The sequence below is a fragment of the Poromitra crassiceps genome (genome assembly GCF_964638095.1).
Source record: "Poromitra crassiceps genome assembly, chromosome: 9".
NCBI lineage: Eukaryota > Metazoa > Chordata > Actinopteri > Beryciformes > Melamphaidae > Poromitra > Poromitra crassiceps.
This window is the reverse complement of record NC_139630.1, coordinates 48686327-48703535: the sequence shown is the minus strand read 5'-3', so window position 1 is coordinate 48703535 and position 17209 is coordinate 48686327. Positions and strand designations below refer to the sequence as shown.

The following is a 17209-nucleotide window of genomic DNA, read 5'->3' as shown; positions in this document are numbered from 1 at the left end:
TATACACATGCTCATTGTGTTATCTACAGAGTAGTATACACATGCTCATTGTGTTATCTACAGAGTAGTATACACATGCTCATTGTGTTATCTACAGAGTAGTATACACATGCTCATTGTGTTATCTACAGAGTAGTATACACATGCTCATTGTGTTATCTACAGAGTAGTATACGCATGCTCATTGTGTTATCTACAGAGTAGTATACGCATGCTCATTGTGTTATCTACAGAGTAGTATACACATGCTCATTGTGTTATCTACAGAGTAGTATACACATGCTCATTGTGTTATCTACAGAGTAGTATACGCATGCTCATTGTGTTATCTGCAGAGTAGTATACACATGCTCGTTGTGTTATCTACAGAGTAGTATACGCATGCTCATTGTGTTATCTACAGAGTAGTATACACATGCTCATTGTGTTATCTACAGAGTAGTATATGCATGCTCATTGTGTTATCTACAGAGTAGTATACACATGCTCATTGTGTTATCTACAGAGTAGTATACACATGCTCATTGTGTTATCTACAGAGTAGTATACGCATGCTCATTGTGTTATCTACAGAGTAGTATACACATGCTCATTGTGTTATCTACAGAGTAGTATACACATGCTCATTGTGTTATCTACAGAGTAGTATATGCATGTTCATTGTGTTATCTACAGAGTAGTATACACATGCTCATTGTGTTATCTACAGAGTAGTATACACATGCTCATTGTGTTATCTACAGAGTAGTATACGCATGCTCGTTGTGTTATCTGCAGAGTAGTATACACATGCTCATTGTGTTATCTGCAGAGTAGTATACACATGCTCGTTGTGTTATCTACAGAGTAGTATACACATGCTCGTTGTGTTATCTGCAGAGTAGTATACACATGCTCATTGTGTTATCTACAGAGTAGTATACACATGCTCATTGTGTTATCTACAGAGTAGTATACACATGCTCATTGTGTTATCTACAGAGTAGTATACGCATGCTCGTTGTGTTATCTGCAGAGTAGTATACACATGCTCATTGTGTTATCTGCAGAGTAGTATACACATGCTCGTTGTGTTATCTACAGAGTAGTATACACATGCTCGTTGTGTTATCTGCAGAGTAGTATACACATGCTCATTGTGTTATCTGCAGAGTAGTATACACATGCTCATTGTGTTATCTGCAGAGTAGTATACACATGCTCATTGTGTTATCTGCAGAGTAGTATACACATGCTCATTGTGTTATCTGCAGAGTAGTATACACATGCTCGTTGTGTTATCTGCAGAGTAGTATACACATGCTCGTTGTGTTATCTGCAGAGTAGTATACACATGCTCGTTGTGTTATCTGCAGAGTAGTATACACATGCTCGTTGTGTTATCTGCAGAGTAGTATACACATGCTCATTGTGTTATCTGCAGAGTAGTATACACATGCTCGTTGTGTTATCTGCAGAGTAGTATACACATGCTCGTTGTGTTATCTGCAGAGTAGTATACACATGCTCATTGTGTTATCTGCAGAGTAGTATACACATGCTCGTTGTGTTATCTGCAGAGTAGTATATGCATGCTCGTTGTGTTATCTGCAGAGTAGTATACACATGCTCGTTGTGTTATCTGCAGAGTAGTATACACATGCTCGTTGTGTTAGCTGCAGAGTAGTATACACATGCTTGTTGTGTTATCTGCAGAGTAGTATACACATGCTTGTTGTGTTATCTGCAGAGTAGTATACACATGCTTGTTGTGTTATCTGCAGAGTAGTATACACATGCTCATTGTGTTATCTGCAGAGTAGTATACACATGCTTGTTGTGTTATCTGCAGAGTAGTATACACATGCTCATTGTGTTAGCTGCAGAGTAGTATACACATGCTTGTTGTGTTATCTGCAGAGTAGTATACACATGCTCGTTGTGTTTAGGGATGCACCGATATGAAAATTTTGGCCGATGTCGATAACCGATATTAACATTGCTGTTATGGCCGATAACCGATATTTACCGATGTCGATATGATCTGTATAAAACCACATTTTTATGATCGTCACATTTTGTACATACTGAAAAACACATGTTAACACTGAATTTGAAAAAGTTATGCATTTCTTTATTTGCAAAGCCTTTGGAAAAGCCCATAAATCATAGATTTACTGCATTATTTCATATCAATGTGAAGAATTTGGCTGATAATGATAACCGATATTAACATTGCAACATCTGACCGATACCGATATGACCGATATGTTAAAAAATGACTAACATCGGCCGATACCGATATGATTGCCGATATATCGTGCATCCCTAGTTGTGTTAGCTGCAGAGTAGTATACGCATGCTCGTTGTGTTAGCTGCAGAGTAGTATACACATGCTTGTTGTGTTATCTGCAGAGTAGTATACGCATGCTCGTTGTGTTAGCTGCAGAGTAGTATACACATGCTCATTGTGTTATCTGCAGAGTAGTTGGTATCTTGGTGTTGGGCCAATCATTCCGCTATAAAAGCAGGCCAGTTTGTGAGGCTGTGTTATTGCATGCTAGCTCCCATATGCAATACAACACGAATGAAAAGCAAGCGGCCACCTATGAGCGGCCGGTTGTGCACTGGGAGCCTCTGACCTACATTTAAACAGTGAACACACACATACGCAAACACACTCACACGCAAACACACTCACACTCACACACACACACACACACACACACACACACACACACACACACACACACACACACACACACACACACACACACACACACACACACACACACACACACACACACACACACACACACACAATCCTTTGAGACTCACACAACAAACAAACCACATCACACAGGGTCCGACAGGACCCGATTGTCCCGGCTCTAACTCCATAGCTCCAAACATCCGCCCACAGGACCCACTCCACAACATGAAGTGTCCTCGACGACTAGCCTAGGTAAACCCAGCCACCACGTGACCTGCTCTCTCAGTTCCCAGTGACTGAGAACAGGTCTGAGAGCAGGTCACGTGGGGGATGGGTTTACCCAGGCTACTCGACGACCTCCACTTACTTCAAGGTGACTAGGCACCGTCAGTGGGCTAACTGAGGCTTATGCCAGCACCTCAGGGTGCTGAGGGCGGAGGGTCCGGATGGGGGATACAGTGTGTCTGACACCCCTCTTGGCAATCCGCAGGTTGCAATTACATCTGATTCATGGAAACAGAACTAAGCTTTCCGTTAGGCAATTTCCTTGTCACTAGAGCAGAACCTTGTTGGGACATATTTCACATGAGATGCCAATGACGAGATTAAGTTGATGAATAAAATATAAAAGTGCAGTTGACGAGCCGAGCCCCAAGGAACCAAGGACACCCCTTCACTGCCACCTAGTCTAGCCAGGAAAGAGGCCCTGGACGTGGGCAGCAACATTCACAGAGATGACACCCACTGGATTAAGATGGACACAACATGGTGGAGAGAACGTATGTACACGGGTGGCCATGCCATAGAGTTTGGCAGGTGGACGAGGAGCACAGAGGGGAGGGATTGTTGCTAGTTGGTTTATGCTATGGCATGTGTAAGAGTCAAATGCAGGCCTCACGTCACGCCACGGAAATGGAGTTGAGGTTACAGTTGATTTAGATTTGGGTAAACACACACCATAAAAATCAATCATCAAAACAAACAAACAAACAAAAACATACCCACAAACACATGACACACACACACAAAACATCAAAACAAAAATGGACGTTCTTCTTCACGGTCTCCTTGGGCCGAAAAATCGAATTGAGCTCAGCGGAAGGTGAGAGCGGTGGAGGTGAGAAGGGTAAGAGACAGGTAAGAGGGGTGAGAGGTCAGGGTGGGGGCGGGGGGGGTACTTACGTTGCAGTTTGAGGACTGGTTTAGATTGAGGGAGGATCCGTCAGTCCACTCTGCAGTGTCAGTACTGCTGGACTGTCTGCTGCGTTCATACTCCTTCAGCTACATGGAGAAGAAGAGTTTAGAGAGGAGGGGGAGAGGCCCACTCTCAGCCAGCATGCTAGCTCTCTCTCCACACACACACACACACACACACACACACACACACACACACACACACAGACAGTAGATGCATTCATGGTGCATGTACAAGTGTGTGCACACACACACACACACACACACACACACACACACACACACACAAAGACGCAACTAGTGGTAAATAAACACGTGTGTAACGTTATACTATAAGCAGTTGGTGATCATCATGAGGCAACACCCACCAAAATAAACACAAAACTCAATTATATTTTCAGAAAAGTAATTTATGAAAGGTCCCCTATACTGTAACTTACATCAGTTTGATGCTACTTACTTTTAGTCACAAAGATGAACTCTTTACAATGGCCTTATTCCAGTGTATTAACCAATGGAAAAGTATTGTAAGTACACAATGCACTTACAACTTACATAATATTTATATCAGCATAAAAAGCTAGGTAAACTCTGTCCTATAAACAAACGGAACAAATAATTGAATTAAATTTCAGTGGGTTTAACCTCCACTACATCCCCGGACAAACAACACATACAGAATCAGAAATGCTGAGAATAATAAAAACCAATACAACAATATTGGCCAGTGAGACACACACTAAAGAAAGAAAGAAAAAATCCACAGAGGCTGATCATTGATTCTGATTGGTCTGATCGAGTGTCAATCACTGGGGAGAGAAGCTGCGGTAGGAGTGGGAGAGCCACCCGGTGCTCAAGTGCTGTAAGACAGTCATGCTCCCCTCAGCATGGCATTATAGGAGGCAGGAAGGAGAGAGGGAAGGAAGGAAGGAAGGAAGGAAGGAAGGAAGGATAGAAAGGATAGCTCGAAAGAAAGAGTGAGGAGAAATACAGAAAAGCCATATCACTAAAATCCAGGTCCACCTGAGAGAGAGAAAATCCATAGTGCAGCAGAGCATCGGCCCCGACAGATGGCGCTGTTGAGTTACCGTGTCAATCCACCCGGCAAGGATGAACTGAACAACACACCCACACATCCACACACTCGTAGGACCAACGACCACCTCCCCCCCAAATCCCCAGAGTCCTGCACCCCTGGAAACAGCACCATTCTGGAAGTGTATGTGTTTGTGTGTGAAGGCAATGCAGAGTTACAATGCGGGGGCCTCACAGGGGTTAGTAAGAGTGAGTCGTTTTAGTAAGCCACAGCTAATGGTGGGAAGATGGAGCTGGGGGCTGGGGGCTGGGGGTGGGGGCTGGGGGTTGGGGGTGGTGGGAAACCAGGCTAATCCAGGATGAGGTTAGGGGATCTGGGGGAGTTGAAGGGAGGCTAGAGACTGGGGTTCCTAAGGAGGGGGAGGTGGGGTCGGGTGGGTGTAAGAGATGAGGCGGGGGAGTGGAAGAGGTTCCTACCCGAGCGAGAGCTTCTTCTACGGTGATCATCTTCTCCTTGACCATCATCATGAGCTGGATGCGCTCCTCGTCGCTCATGGTGATCTCACTGGCCACGTAGCCGATGTCCTCTCCTGACACAAGGTGGAACACATGGAGCAACGCTCATTCAGCACGGTGCAACCGGACAAATAACAGCACACTAAATTACAATCTGACATATCGGAGAGACGAAGAGAAGGACATCCACTGACCTCGGGACGTCTGCCGCATGACAGCTTTGTGCTGGGAGGAGGACTTGCGGAAGTTCTGCCAAAAGGATTTGTTCTTCTTCTTATTGTCCCATTTACCTGAAGAGAGGGCAGGTTCAGTCACAAAGAGAGAAGCCTACAGCTCATACACAACTACACACTAACTACACACAACTACACAACTACACACTAACTACACACAACTACACAACTACACACTAACTACACACAACTACACAACTACACAACATCATTTCCTCTCCTTTGAGACCGTGTGCTTTCTGCCCACAGGAAGGGAAGTACAAAACTCAAATGAGTGGCTGCTTATTTGATTAGTCAGCACCCCTAACATTATTACATGTGCGTGTTTCAACTCTGTGTGTGTGTGTGTGTGTGTGTGTGTGTGTGTGCTTGCGTGTGCGTGCGTGTGTATACATGACCGCTCTATTTCTCTATAACAATAAAGCATGACCCTTGTAGAGCTTGTGGCTCTCACAGATGTGTCTTCTCTCTGTCTCTATCCCTCTCTAAACACACGAGTATATACAGGATATACTGTATATAGAGCCCTTGTAGACAACAGTACATATCCCTCTCTAAACACATGAGTACGTATATACAGGATATATATATAGAGCCATTGTAGACAACAGTACAGCCTGACTCCTTTCTATTCACTATGGAGGAGGAGAAAGGATTCTCTTCCCTTGTCTCCCAAAGGAGCGTGTGTCTTATGAAAAGGTTGAAATACAGTTCATGCGGTGGATAGGGACGTGCTGTGTGTGTGTGCCTGCACGTGTGTGAGTGTACATAGGGACGTGCTGTGTGTGTGCACGTGCACAACGTGTGTGAGTGTACATAGGGACGTGCTGTGTGTGTGTGCACGTGCACAACGTGTGTGAGTGTACATAGGGACGTGCTGTGTGTGTGTGCACGTGCACAATGTGTGTGAGTGCACATAGGGACATGCTGTGTGCATGTGCACAACGTGTGTGAGTGCACATTTTAATGTGTCTTTGAAAGTAAGACAGGGGAGAGAGAGAACGAGAGAAAACTATTTCAGCACCTGCTATGTTGTAACACTACTGTTGTAAATCACAAACGTATGTCCCAAAGGTTTTACACTTTTCACCTTTACTGCACGAATGAGTCACCTGCCGGAGGATAGATTGTGACAGCACTCCCCAATGGGCTCAATGCGTAATGGCACTCTCCGAGGTGATGTATGTATGTCTATAGTGCTGAGCCATATAGTGGCCATACATTTTATTTTGTAGCAGAAAAGTCGCCGCCCATGTCCAAATCTGCTTTGTGATTGGCTGTATGTTACTCTACTTTGTATTGTTTAGCCTACTTTTTACTGCTGCAGTGACACTCTTTCCTCTCGGGGGGGTTTCGCTAAAGTTAATCTCAAACTTGTCATCAAACTAAAAACTAAATAAAGAACTAAAACTACAGCAAAAGACATGATTTGAAGAGGAAGCGCATATCTCTCAGCTTACCGCCGGATCCGTCGTCAGAGCTGGACTTGTGCAGAGGCATTCTGGAGGAAAAACAGAGAAAGAAACAGTCAACCAACACACACTTCCTGTTCCCTCTCACAGCGCACCTCGTTATCATTTATTTCTCATGTCTCTGCCACATGCGTTCCTTCCAAACACGCCAACTCTGTTTAAGTCAGAATACACAAGAACGTATCGGGTTGAAGAGCTGGGATCTGTGTGCACGCGGGCGGGAATGCTTTCTGCCAACGGCCGCAGTTCCACCTGTTCACCACACGGGGTCAGTGGTGTCGCAATAGTGATTGGCGAGCCAGGCTCCCGAGGCTTGAGAGGGAGAAGGTGGAGGAGAGGAGGGGAGAGGAGGGGAGAGGAGAGGAGAGGAGAGGAGAGGAGAGGAGAGGAGAGGAGAGGAGAGGAGAGGAGAGGAGAGGAGAGGAGAGGAGAGGAGGAGAGATGAGTTTGATGGTAATTGGAAATGTTGAAGAGGCCGTAGAGGAGTACGTTCAACACGATGAGGGGAAGAAGAGTGGGCGAAAGTGAAAGTGTGGAGAGTGGAATAGAAAGGAAAAGTATGGAATTGAAGAGCATATGAAGAGCGAGAGAGAAGAAGGAAAAACCACAGGGCAGACTCAGCCTGTTTGTGTTTCCACTTCCCTCCACAGGATGACAGTCACGAGGAAGAGAGAGAGAGAGAGAGAGAGAGAGAGAGAGAGAGAGAGAGAGAGAGAGATGGAAAATAACTAGGTTAAAACATATTTTGGACATGTCTGCAAGCCGACCTAAATGAACACAACTAAATATGGGAACAACAAGTCGACTCCTTTTGACACATGAGCAGCGCTCAACTTCCAATCAGACGGTCTTGTTATGAGCAGGCTCCGCCCCGCGCTCTCTGACTGCAACAAAACAAGCTTGGCCGCACGTTAGGCCAACTATACGTTATATACGTTAGGCCAGCTATACGTTATATACGTTAGGCCAGTGTACAAAATCCCCCCATCAGCTCAGCCTCACCCAATCAGCCACACCTGGGGCCCTGATTGGGCCGCACCTGGGCTCAATAAAGGACGGCTGATTGGGTGAGGCTCAGTAGGCTCCAGACAGCAGTGGAGGAGGCTGTGTTGTCCTTCCCTTGATGGTCACCAATGTGCAGATGCATCATTGCCAGTAAGTCTTGTTATAGTTAGTCATTTCCTTTGTATATTTGAATTAGATGTATTATTACTTTACAGTTGAAGTTTTCCCTTGTTCGTTTGAAACCTTTGTTAATACCTTTTTGTGTTTAGGTAAAATCATCTGTATCATCTGTTTACATCAATCTACACCTGTCGGATATTCCATCACACACCAAGGAATCTGTCTAAATAAAACCCTTGGCATATGTTCCTCTGGTCCTCCTCATTCTTACCGATGCCCCACTTGCTGAGGCTATACCTTTAACCAACACCTCAAGCAGTTTCTACATGGTCCTTCGAACCCGGATTGGCCTCAGCAAGTGAGAATGGACCAGAGGAACCAGCAACCAGCAGAGGGACCAAGGTGGGCACCTGGATACCATCAACAATATGGATATTATCCAGCCTTTTACTCTACTTCAGTAGCACAAACCTTCCAAACCCATCCCCCAACACAGTGTTGTTGCCATGTGGTCGGGCATACACCTGGGAGACAGCCTAGCCAACCTGCACCATATCAACTCCATAGACACCTATTGATGCAGGTTAGCAGGAGGCTTGACACGATAGAGCAGAGTGTGTACCGAAGAGGAGCGGGCCCTGCACCTCCTCTGCCTCGGGGGTTCCCTGCGCCTCCTCAGCCTCAGGTGCTCCCTGCGCCACCTCCTCCACCTCAGGTGTTCCCTACACCTCCTCAGCCTCAGGTGCTCCCTGCACCTCCTCAGCCTCAGGTGCTCCCTGCGCCACCTCCTCCGCCTCAGCTGTTCCAGGCGCCTCCTCAGCCTCAGGTGCTCCCTGCACCTCCTCCTCAGCCTCGGGTGCTCCCTGCACCACCTCCTCCGCCTCAGCTGTTCCAGGCGCCTCCTCAGCCTCAGGTGCTCCCTGCACCTCCTCAGCCTCAGGTGCCCCCTGCGCCACCTGCTCCGCCTCAGCTGTTCCAGGCGCCTCCTCAGCCTCAGGTGCTCCCTGCACCTTCTCCGCCTCAGGTGCTCCCCGCACCTCATCAGTACCAGGTGCTCCCCGCACCTTCACAGCTCCAGGTGCCACCTGCACCTTCTCTGCTCCAGGTGCCTCCTTCATTCCAGGTTCCGCTAGCGCCTTTTCCATTCCAGTGGGCCCCGGCAACTGATCCTATGCAGGTAGGCCCAGCACCCCTAGGTTGGCCAGCCCAAGTAAGGCAACTCCAACAACGTTATGACCACCAGGCTTACCAATATGGTAATTACCTTCCTGGGGTGGCCCCCCTGGCTCCAGTCCCAGTGCCCCCCGCACTGCCAGTTCCGGTGCCCCCCGCACCGCCAGTCCCGGTGGCCCCCCTGGCTCCAGTCCCAGTGCCCCCCGCACTGCCAGTTCCGGTGCCCCCCGCACCGCCAGTCCCGGTGGCCCCCCTGGCTCTAGTCCCAGTGCCCCCTGCACTGCCAGTCCCGGTGCCCCCCGCACCGCCAGTCCCGGTGGCCCCCCTGGCTCCAGTTCCGGTGCCCCCCGCACCGCCAGTCCCGGTGGCCCCCCTGGCTCCAGTCCCAGTGCCCCCCGCACTGCCAGTTCTGCTGCCCCCCGCACTGCCAGTTCCGGTGCCCCCCGCACCGCCAGTCCCGGTGGCCCCCCTGGCTCTAGTCCCAGTGCCCCCTGCACTGCCAGTCCCGGTGCCCCCCGCACCGCCAGTCCCGGTGGCCCCCCTGGCTCCAGTCCCAGTGCCCCCCGCACTGCCAGTTCCGGTGCCCCCCGCACCGCCAGTCCCGGTGGCCCCCCTGGCTCTAGTCCCAGTGCCCCCTGCACTGCCAGTCCCGGTGCCCCCCGCACCGCCAGTCCCGGTGGCCCCCCTGGTGCCAGTCCCGGTGCCCCCCGCACCGCCAGTCCCGGTGGCCCCCCTGGCTCCAGTCCTAGTGCCCCCCGCACTGCCAGTTCCGGTGGCCCCCCTGGCTCCAGTCCCAGTGCCCCCCGCACTGCCAGTTCCGGTGCCCCCCGCACCGCCAGTCCCAGTGGGCCCTCTGGCTCCAGTCCCAGTGCCCCCCGCACTGCCAGTTCCGGTGCCCCCCGCACCGCCAGTCCCGGTGGCCCCCCTGGCTCCAGTCCCAGTGCCCCCCGCACTGCCAGTTCCGGTGCCCCCCGCACCGCCAGTCCCGGTGGCCCCCCTGGCTCCAGTCCCAGTGCCCCCCGCACTGCCAGTTCCGGTGCCCCCCGCACCGCCAGTCCCAGTGGGCCCCCTGGCTCCAGTTCCGGTGCCCCCCGCACCGCCAGTCCCAGTGCCCCCCGCACTGCCAGTTCCGGTGCCCCCCGCACCGCCAGTCCCGGTGGCCCCCCTGGCTCTAGTCCCAGTGCCCCCTGCACTGCCAGTCCCGGTGCCCCCCGCACCGCCAGTTCCGGTGGCCCCCCTGGTGCCAGTCCCGGTGCCCCCAGCACCGCCAGTCCCGGTGGCCCCCCTGGCTCCAGTCCCAGTGCCCCCCGCACTGCCAGTTCCGGTGCCCCCCGCACCGCCAGTCCCGGTGGCCCCCCTGGCTCCAGTCCCAGTGCCCCCCGCACTGCCAGTTCCGGTGCCCCCCGCACCGCCAGTCCCGGTGGGCCCCCTGGCTCCAGTCCCAGTGCCCCCCGCACTGCCAGTTCCGGTGCCCCCCGCACCACCAGTCCGGTTGGCCCCCCTGGCTCCAGTCCCAGTGCCCCCCGCACTGCCAGTTCCGGTGCCCCCCGCACCGCCAGTCCCGGTGCCCCCCGCACCACCAGTCCGGTTGGCCCCCCTGGCTCCAGTCCCAGTGCCCCCCGCACTGCCAGTTCCGGTGCCCCCCGCACCGCCAGTCCCGGTGCCCCCCGCACCGCCAGTCCCGGTGGCCCCCCTGGCTCTAGTCCCAGTGCCCCCTGCACTGCCAGTCCCGGTGCCCCCCGCACCGCCAGTCCCGGTGGCCCCCCTGGCTCCAGTCCCAGTGCCCCCCGCACTGCCAGTTCCGGTGGCCCCTCTGGCTCCAGTCCCAGTGCCCCCCGCACTGCCAGTACCGGTGCCCCCCGCACCGTCAGTTCTGGTGCCCCCCGCACCGCCAGTCCTGGTGCCCCCCGCACCGCCAGCCCTGGTGGCCCCCCTGGCACCAGTCCCGGTGCCCCCTGCACCGGTGGCCCCCCCGGCTCTAGCCCCAGTGCCCCCTAGACCTCCTGCTCGGGTGGCCCCCGCACCTCCATCCGCTCCCTTGGCACCCATCCCTTGGCGCCGACCTACCGTGGCACCATTCCAACACCAGCATCCAGGTCGGCCTCCGGAAGGGTGCTGCTACCTGTGTCATCAGCGTCTGGGCCATCGTCCAGGGTTGCTCCACCCTACTGGCCTGCCCCCTGGACGCCCTCCGGACCCGTGGTGCCCTTCAGCCATCCTGCCTGACCAGCCTGTGAACCCAAAACTTGTTTTTCATGGGGCGGCGGGACGCCCATCTCCCTTGGGTGATGTATGGCAGCCTTTTCTCCTACAGATAACCCTGGATTTTCTGGACCCTGACCTGAGTTTATTTATCAAATATAATGCTATATTTGAGGGGCGGCTGTACAAAATCCCCCCATCAGCTCAGCCTCACCCAATCAGCCACACCTGGGGCCCTGATTGGGCCGCACCTGGGCTCAATAAAGGACGGCTGATTGGGTGAGGCTCAGTAGGCTCCAGACAGCAGTGGAGGAGGCTGTGTTGTCCTTCCCTTGATGGTCACCAATGTGCAGATGCATCATTGCCAGTAAGTCTTGTTATAGTTAGTCATTTCCTTTGTATATTTGAATTAGATGTATTATTACTTTACAGTTGAAGTTTTCCCTTGTTCGTTTGAAACCTTTGTTAATACCTTTTTGTGTTTAGGTAAAATCATCTGTATCATCTGTTTACATCAATCTACACCTGTCGGATATTCCATCACACACCAAGGAATCTGTCTAAATAAAACCCTTGGCATATGTTCCTCTGGTCCTCCTCATTCTTACCGATGCCCCACTTGCTGAGGCTATACCTTTAACCAACACCTCAAGCAGTTTCTACAGCCAGCTATACGTTTTTTGATTTGATTTGATCTTTATTTATCTCGAACAGTCAAAGACAAAGAAAACGTAGCAGTTACATTATGATATAGTTCGAGAAGGGGCAGAAAGAAGCCATAGCTTATCTTGTTCGGCCCCCTCTTTACATTATCCAACTTAAAAATATGAACAATCCCAGCAGTTTACAGTACAGATAAAATCAAAGCGTATAAGAAATTCACATGAAAAATTTGCATTGTAAATAAAACAGTAAATGAGATTAAATTTAAGCGAATGAAAGTTCAATTAAAAATTTGTTGCATAGTAACAGATAAAACAAATACAAACACCATTAAATTACAAATTACAAAACACTGTCAATTTCCACATATTTACCAATGAGTGATTTTTTATAGAAGCGTTTGAAATGTTTGATGTTCTATACGTTGATGTTGATGTTATATACGTTAGGCCAGCTATACGTTATATACGTTAGGCCAACTATACGTTAGGCCAGCTATATGGCAGGCTGAGAGGAGAACCCACATCAATGCTGCTCTATTTCTGTCCGCTTCATATTAAAACAGAAGGGGGCTGGGGGAAGACTGATGAGCTCCAGTGGTTCATGTTCAAACTGGCCAGAGAAAACTTCAGAGGGAGAGTTATCAGAGAGCTGATTACGACCGGAGAGAGGAAGTGGGTTTGCTGAACAGACAGGTGTGCGTGTGTGTGTGTGTGTGTGTGTGTGTGTGCGCGTGTGTGTGTGTGTGTGTGTGTGTGTGTGTGTGTGTGCGCGTGTGTGTGTGTGTGTGTGTGCGCGTGTGATGGGGGGAGGCGGCTGGTGACACCGTCAGTCCTCCTCTCATCCTCACAAGTAGCTCAGATAACGGGCATAAGTCATAGAGGGGAAAGGGGAGATATGAAATATGAAATCGTCCGGAGGAGACCCTTAGAGGCCTAATAAGTCAATCTCCATCACACACACACCCACGCATGCGCACACACACACACACACACACACACACACACACACACACACACACACACACACACACACACACACACACACACACACACACACACACACACACACACACACACACACACACACACACACACCTCCATGGGAGAGAAAGCCTCCCTGCTAAAGGCATAGTGCTCTCACTGACTCACACACACACATGTACTGTATGTGTTGGGTCTTGTGATATGCACATTGCACATGGGCAGATGTGCCTGCTGAGGCCTGCAGAGGCAGAGAGAGGTGGTCCCTCTCCACTGGCTCTGTGTGTCTGTGTGTCTGTGTCTGTGTGTGTGTGTGTGTGTGTGTGTGTGTGTGTGTGTGTGTGTGTGTGTGTGTGTGTGTGTGTGTGTGTGTGTGTGTGTGTGTGCATGCGCGTGTGTGTATATATACGTTTGTTTAAACATGGCAGCCCTCTTTTGGTGCAATGGGAAATCTTCACGTGGCTTCCAGCCTGGCTGCCATGGCAACATAATGAGATGCTAATTGAATGGAGGCCTGTATGCCCCCCCCCCCCCCCCCCCCCCAAACCCTCTCGCTCCCCAGCTAGGCTAGGACCAAGGCTAATGCTAATACCACTCACTCAATAGAAGCTCTTTCTGCAGCAGAAGCGCTCTATAAATTAACCTCCCGTGCAAGTGCGCATGCACACGCACACACGCGCGCACGCACACACACACACACTTACGCACACACACACACACACACACGCACACACACACACACACACGCACACGCACACGCACACACACACACACGCTTTAGAAGAGCCTGAATGTCTCTCAAAGAGCGTGTCAGGCCAGGCATTGTGCGGCGAGGCAACTTAATTGGTTTAACCTTAAATCTCTGGCATGCCTTTCTATTTCAATTCTACTCTCTGCATTGAGGTTGGGAGACACACCCTCATTAGCATAAGAAGCTAACATTCTATTGACGGGCATAATGCAAAGTACAGTATCTTTACTGTGGCTGGACCTACAGTATAAGACTGTCACTTTCTGATGCTAGATGGGAAAAGTGCTGGGCCTCTGCACTGTGAAAGCCAACAGTGTCACATGCATCTAGTGTGAAGAATGCTGGGCGGATTCCTCTGAAGCTAGTATGCAGGAAGGCTAAAGTTCACAGAGTGAAAATGCTATGCCTGACAGCTTGTCCCCTGGCTGGGCTGCTGTACAGCATTACATTAGTCCTTTTCATAATGACAAGCCATGAGTGCTGTAGCATGCTATGGTATTAAGCATTAAACACATGCACATACATACACACATACACACATACACACACACATAATAACAAAAAAAGAAGGAACTACACACCCAGCAGACAGTTAACATCAGAGTCAAAGGGGACAGAGAGACCAGATTAACTAATAAGGGCTAATTACATAAGCAGCGATCAAATAAAATGCTCCACAGGTCTGTTATAGACATGGCAGAGCAGAGGCTCCACAGGTCTGTTATAGACATGGCAGAGCAGAGGCTTCACAGGTCTGTTATAGACATGGCAGAGCAGAGGCTTCACAGGTCTGTTATAGACATGGCAGAGCAGAGGCTCCACAGGTCTGTTATAGACATGGCAGAGCAGAGGCTTCACAGGTCTGTTATAGACATGGCAGAGCAGAGGCTTCACAGGTCTGTTATAGACATGGCAGAGCAGAGGCTTCACAGGTCTGTTATAGACATGGCAGAGCAGAGGCTTCACAGGTCTGTTATAGACATGGCAGAGCAGAGGCTTCACAGGTCTGTTATAGACATGGCAGAGCAGAGGCTTCACAGGTCTGTTATAGACATGGCAGAGCAGAGGCTTTGCTGCTGAAGTATTTGGGTGCTGACCGGGGGCAGATGACAAAGCCATACAATGAGATCATCACGCATGGCGTCTCCATCTTCGCTTCTTATTGCCGTTTTTCACTGCACTCAGCATAAATCAGCGTGACAATTAGGGGTGGGAATCGCTGAGTAGCTCACGATACGATATCGTCACGATACTTGGCCCTCGATAACGATATATCACGATACTGCGATACTGCGATACTGCGATATATTGGAAGACGATACATCACGATACCTGTGTAACAAGTGAAAAAAATACCTCTGAAGGCAAAAAATCATGTATTATGCACTCACTATTATGCAGTTCACTCACTCACTCATACCATTTTCGATACCACGGAGGAAAAGTTACACATTAAGTCTTTTTATTATTACTATTAAAACAAGAAAACCTATATAACCTACCTACCTACCTATATAATTTCTAAAAGTAGATATTAATGATCAAACATTTCCATTCATGTAGCCTACAGTAGTTATGTTTTTGTTTCAACTACAAACATAAATAAAGTCAACTTGAAACTATGTTTCAACTACCACACACAGCATAATATTTTAGCCTGTTTATTAAAAAAAAATAATAATAATAATAATAATAAACATATCGATACTTGGCGCCAGTGTATCGATAACGTATCGCGGGTGGAAATATCGCGATAACGTGGGTATCGATATTTTGTCCCACCCCTAGTGACAATGCACAAATATGTGTGTGTATGTGCGAGTGAGTGGTGTGTGTGTGGTGTGTGTGTATGTGCGAGTGGGTGGTGTGTGTGTGTGTGGTGTGTGTGAAGGCTGGCCACCTGGAGCGAGGTGATCTCCGGTGTCCTGGCAGGGACAATGAAAGGCTGCGACCCCGTGCGACAGTGGCCCGGCTCACAGGAAGAGCAGAGGGTAGAACCCACCCCCCTGTCACGGGTCATGGTAAAGGTCAAAGGTCAGTCACAGGCATATCCTTGACCAGAGGGGGGGGGGGGCTGTGAGGACACTGGTGATAGAGCAGTGGAATCCACAGTCACGCAGATGCAACCCTACATTCGAAATGGTTATTCTGAAAAGCAGTTCCACGAGGGCTGCCTGCGATGCCTCGTGTGGTGAATGTTATGCTGACACGGTGTGCTTTACTTTTCCAACATAGCACTGGTGTGTTAAACAGACTCTTCACACACATGGCATGGCCTACTTTTATATCTATGAAAGCCTTGCTTCAAGTAGAACAACCTACACTAAACCCTTTCCCTTATAAACCCTGTCAGAGCCAGTGATCAAAAAGAATCATCTGTAGCCATGTTTCCATCAATGCATTTTGAAGTATCGCATTAGAAAAGGTTGATGGAAATGGCTAAATTGGGTTCTCAATTTCACACAAAAAGTTTATGCTTTTTCGAAAAAGAGTTAATTTGCAAAATGGGAGATATGGAAGCACCTTTTTCACATAAGCTCTGACGTAATGAACATGACTGATCGCCTAAAGTGTTGCCCCCAAAAGTTCTCACTCCATCGCTAAAATGCCTTTTGCACAGTGACTCCGTAATACTTACTAATCACCGCATGAAAGAAAGAAATATGGCCACCAGCAGATTACAGGACATCATTCTTACTTCTCCTGAAGTAACACTGGAAAGCTCTCTCCATATATGATCTTGTCTCACGCCCCCCCCACACACCCACCCACCCACACACACACACACACACACACACACACCCACCCACCCACACACAACCTACTTAATCACTTAACAGCCGTTGGAGACACACCTCATTCGACTCTTCCAAAGTTTGCTTCGAATTTGCGCAAGACCTGAATCGAAACATGAACTTAGACAGCAGATTAGCCCTGCTCTAGCCATCAGAACAAGTTTAGCTTGTTGAAGCAACAGATACCCACCAATGATAGGGAGGGAAAAATCTGTGATTTTTCATTAAAAGAAAGCACTGATGGTATCGAAACTGTCGCAAATGAGTATTGTATCCATAAAGAAAAATGTGTTATTGATACTTATCGATACTACCTGTAGCAAATGAGTATTGTATCTGATTCAAATTTTCAGTATTGATACTTTTCGATACTAT

The 17209-nt window shown here is 49.5% G+C and overlaps 1 protein-coding gene across 2 annotated transcripts in view; it reads right to left on the bottom strand.

The window, feature by feature from the left end:
- LOC310782749 (SAM and SH3 domain-containing protein 1-like) overlaps nucleotides 1-17209 on the bottom strand; it is a 249063-nt gene that overhangs the window by 32757 nt on the left and 199097 nt on the right. For both annotated transcript variants that reach the window (XM_083643484.1, XM_083643485.1), the window contains exons 5-8: nucleotides 7131-7171; nucleotides 5632-5727; nucleotides 5399-5511; nucleotides 3875-3973 (exon numbers count right to left, since the gene is read on the bottom strand). In XM_083643484.1, coding sequence (XP_083499610.1) covers nucleotides 3875-3973; nucleotides 5399-5511; nucleotides 5632-5727; nucleotides 7131-7171 — 349 coding nt within the window. The remainder of the gene's footprint in view (nucleotides 1-3874; nucleotides 3974-5398; nucleotides 5512-5631; nucleotides 5728-7130; nucleotides 7172-17209) is intronic.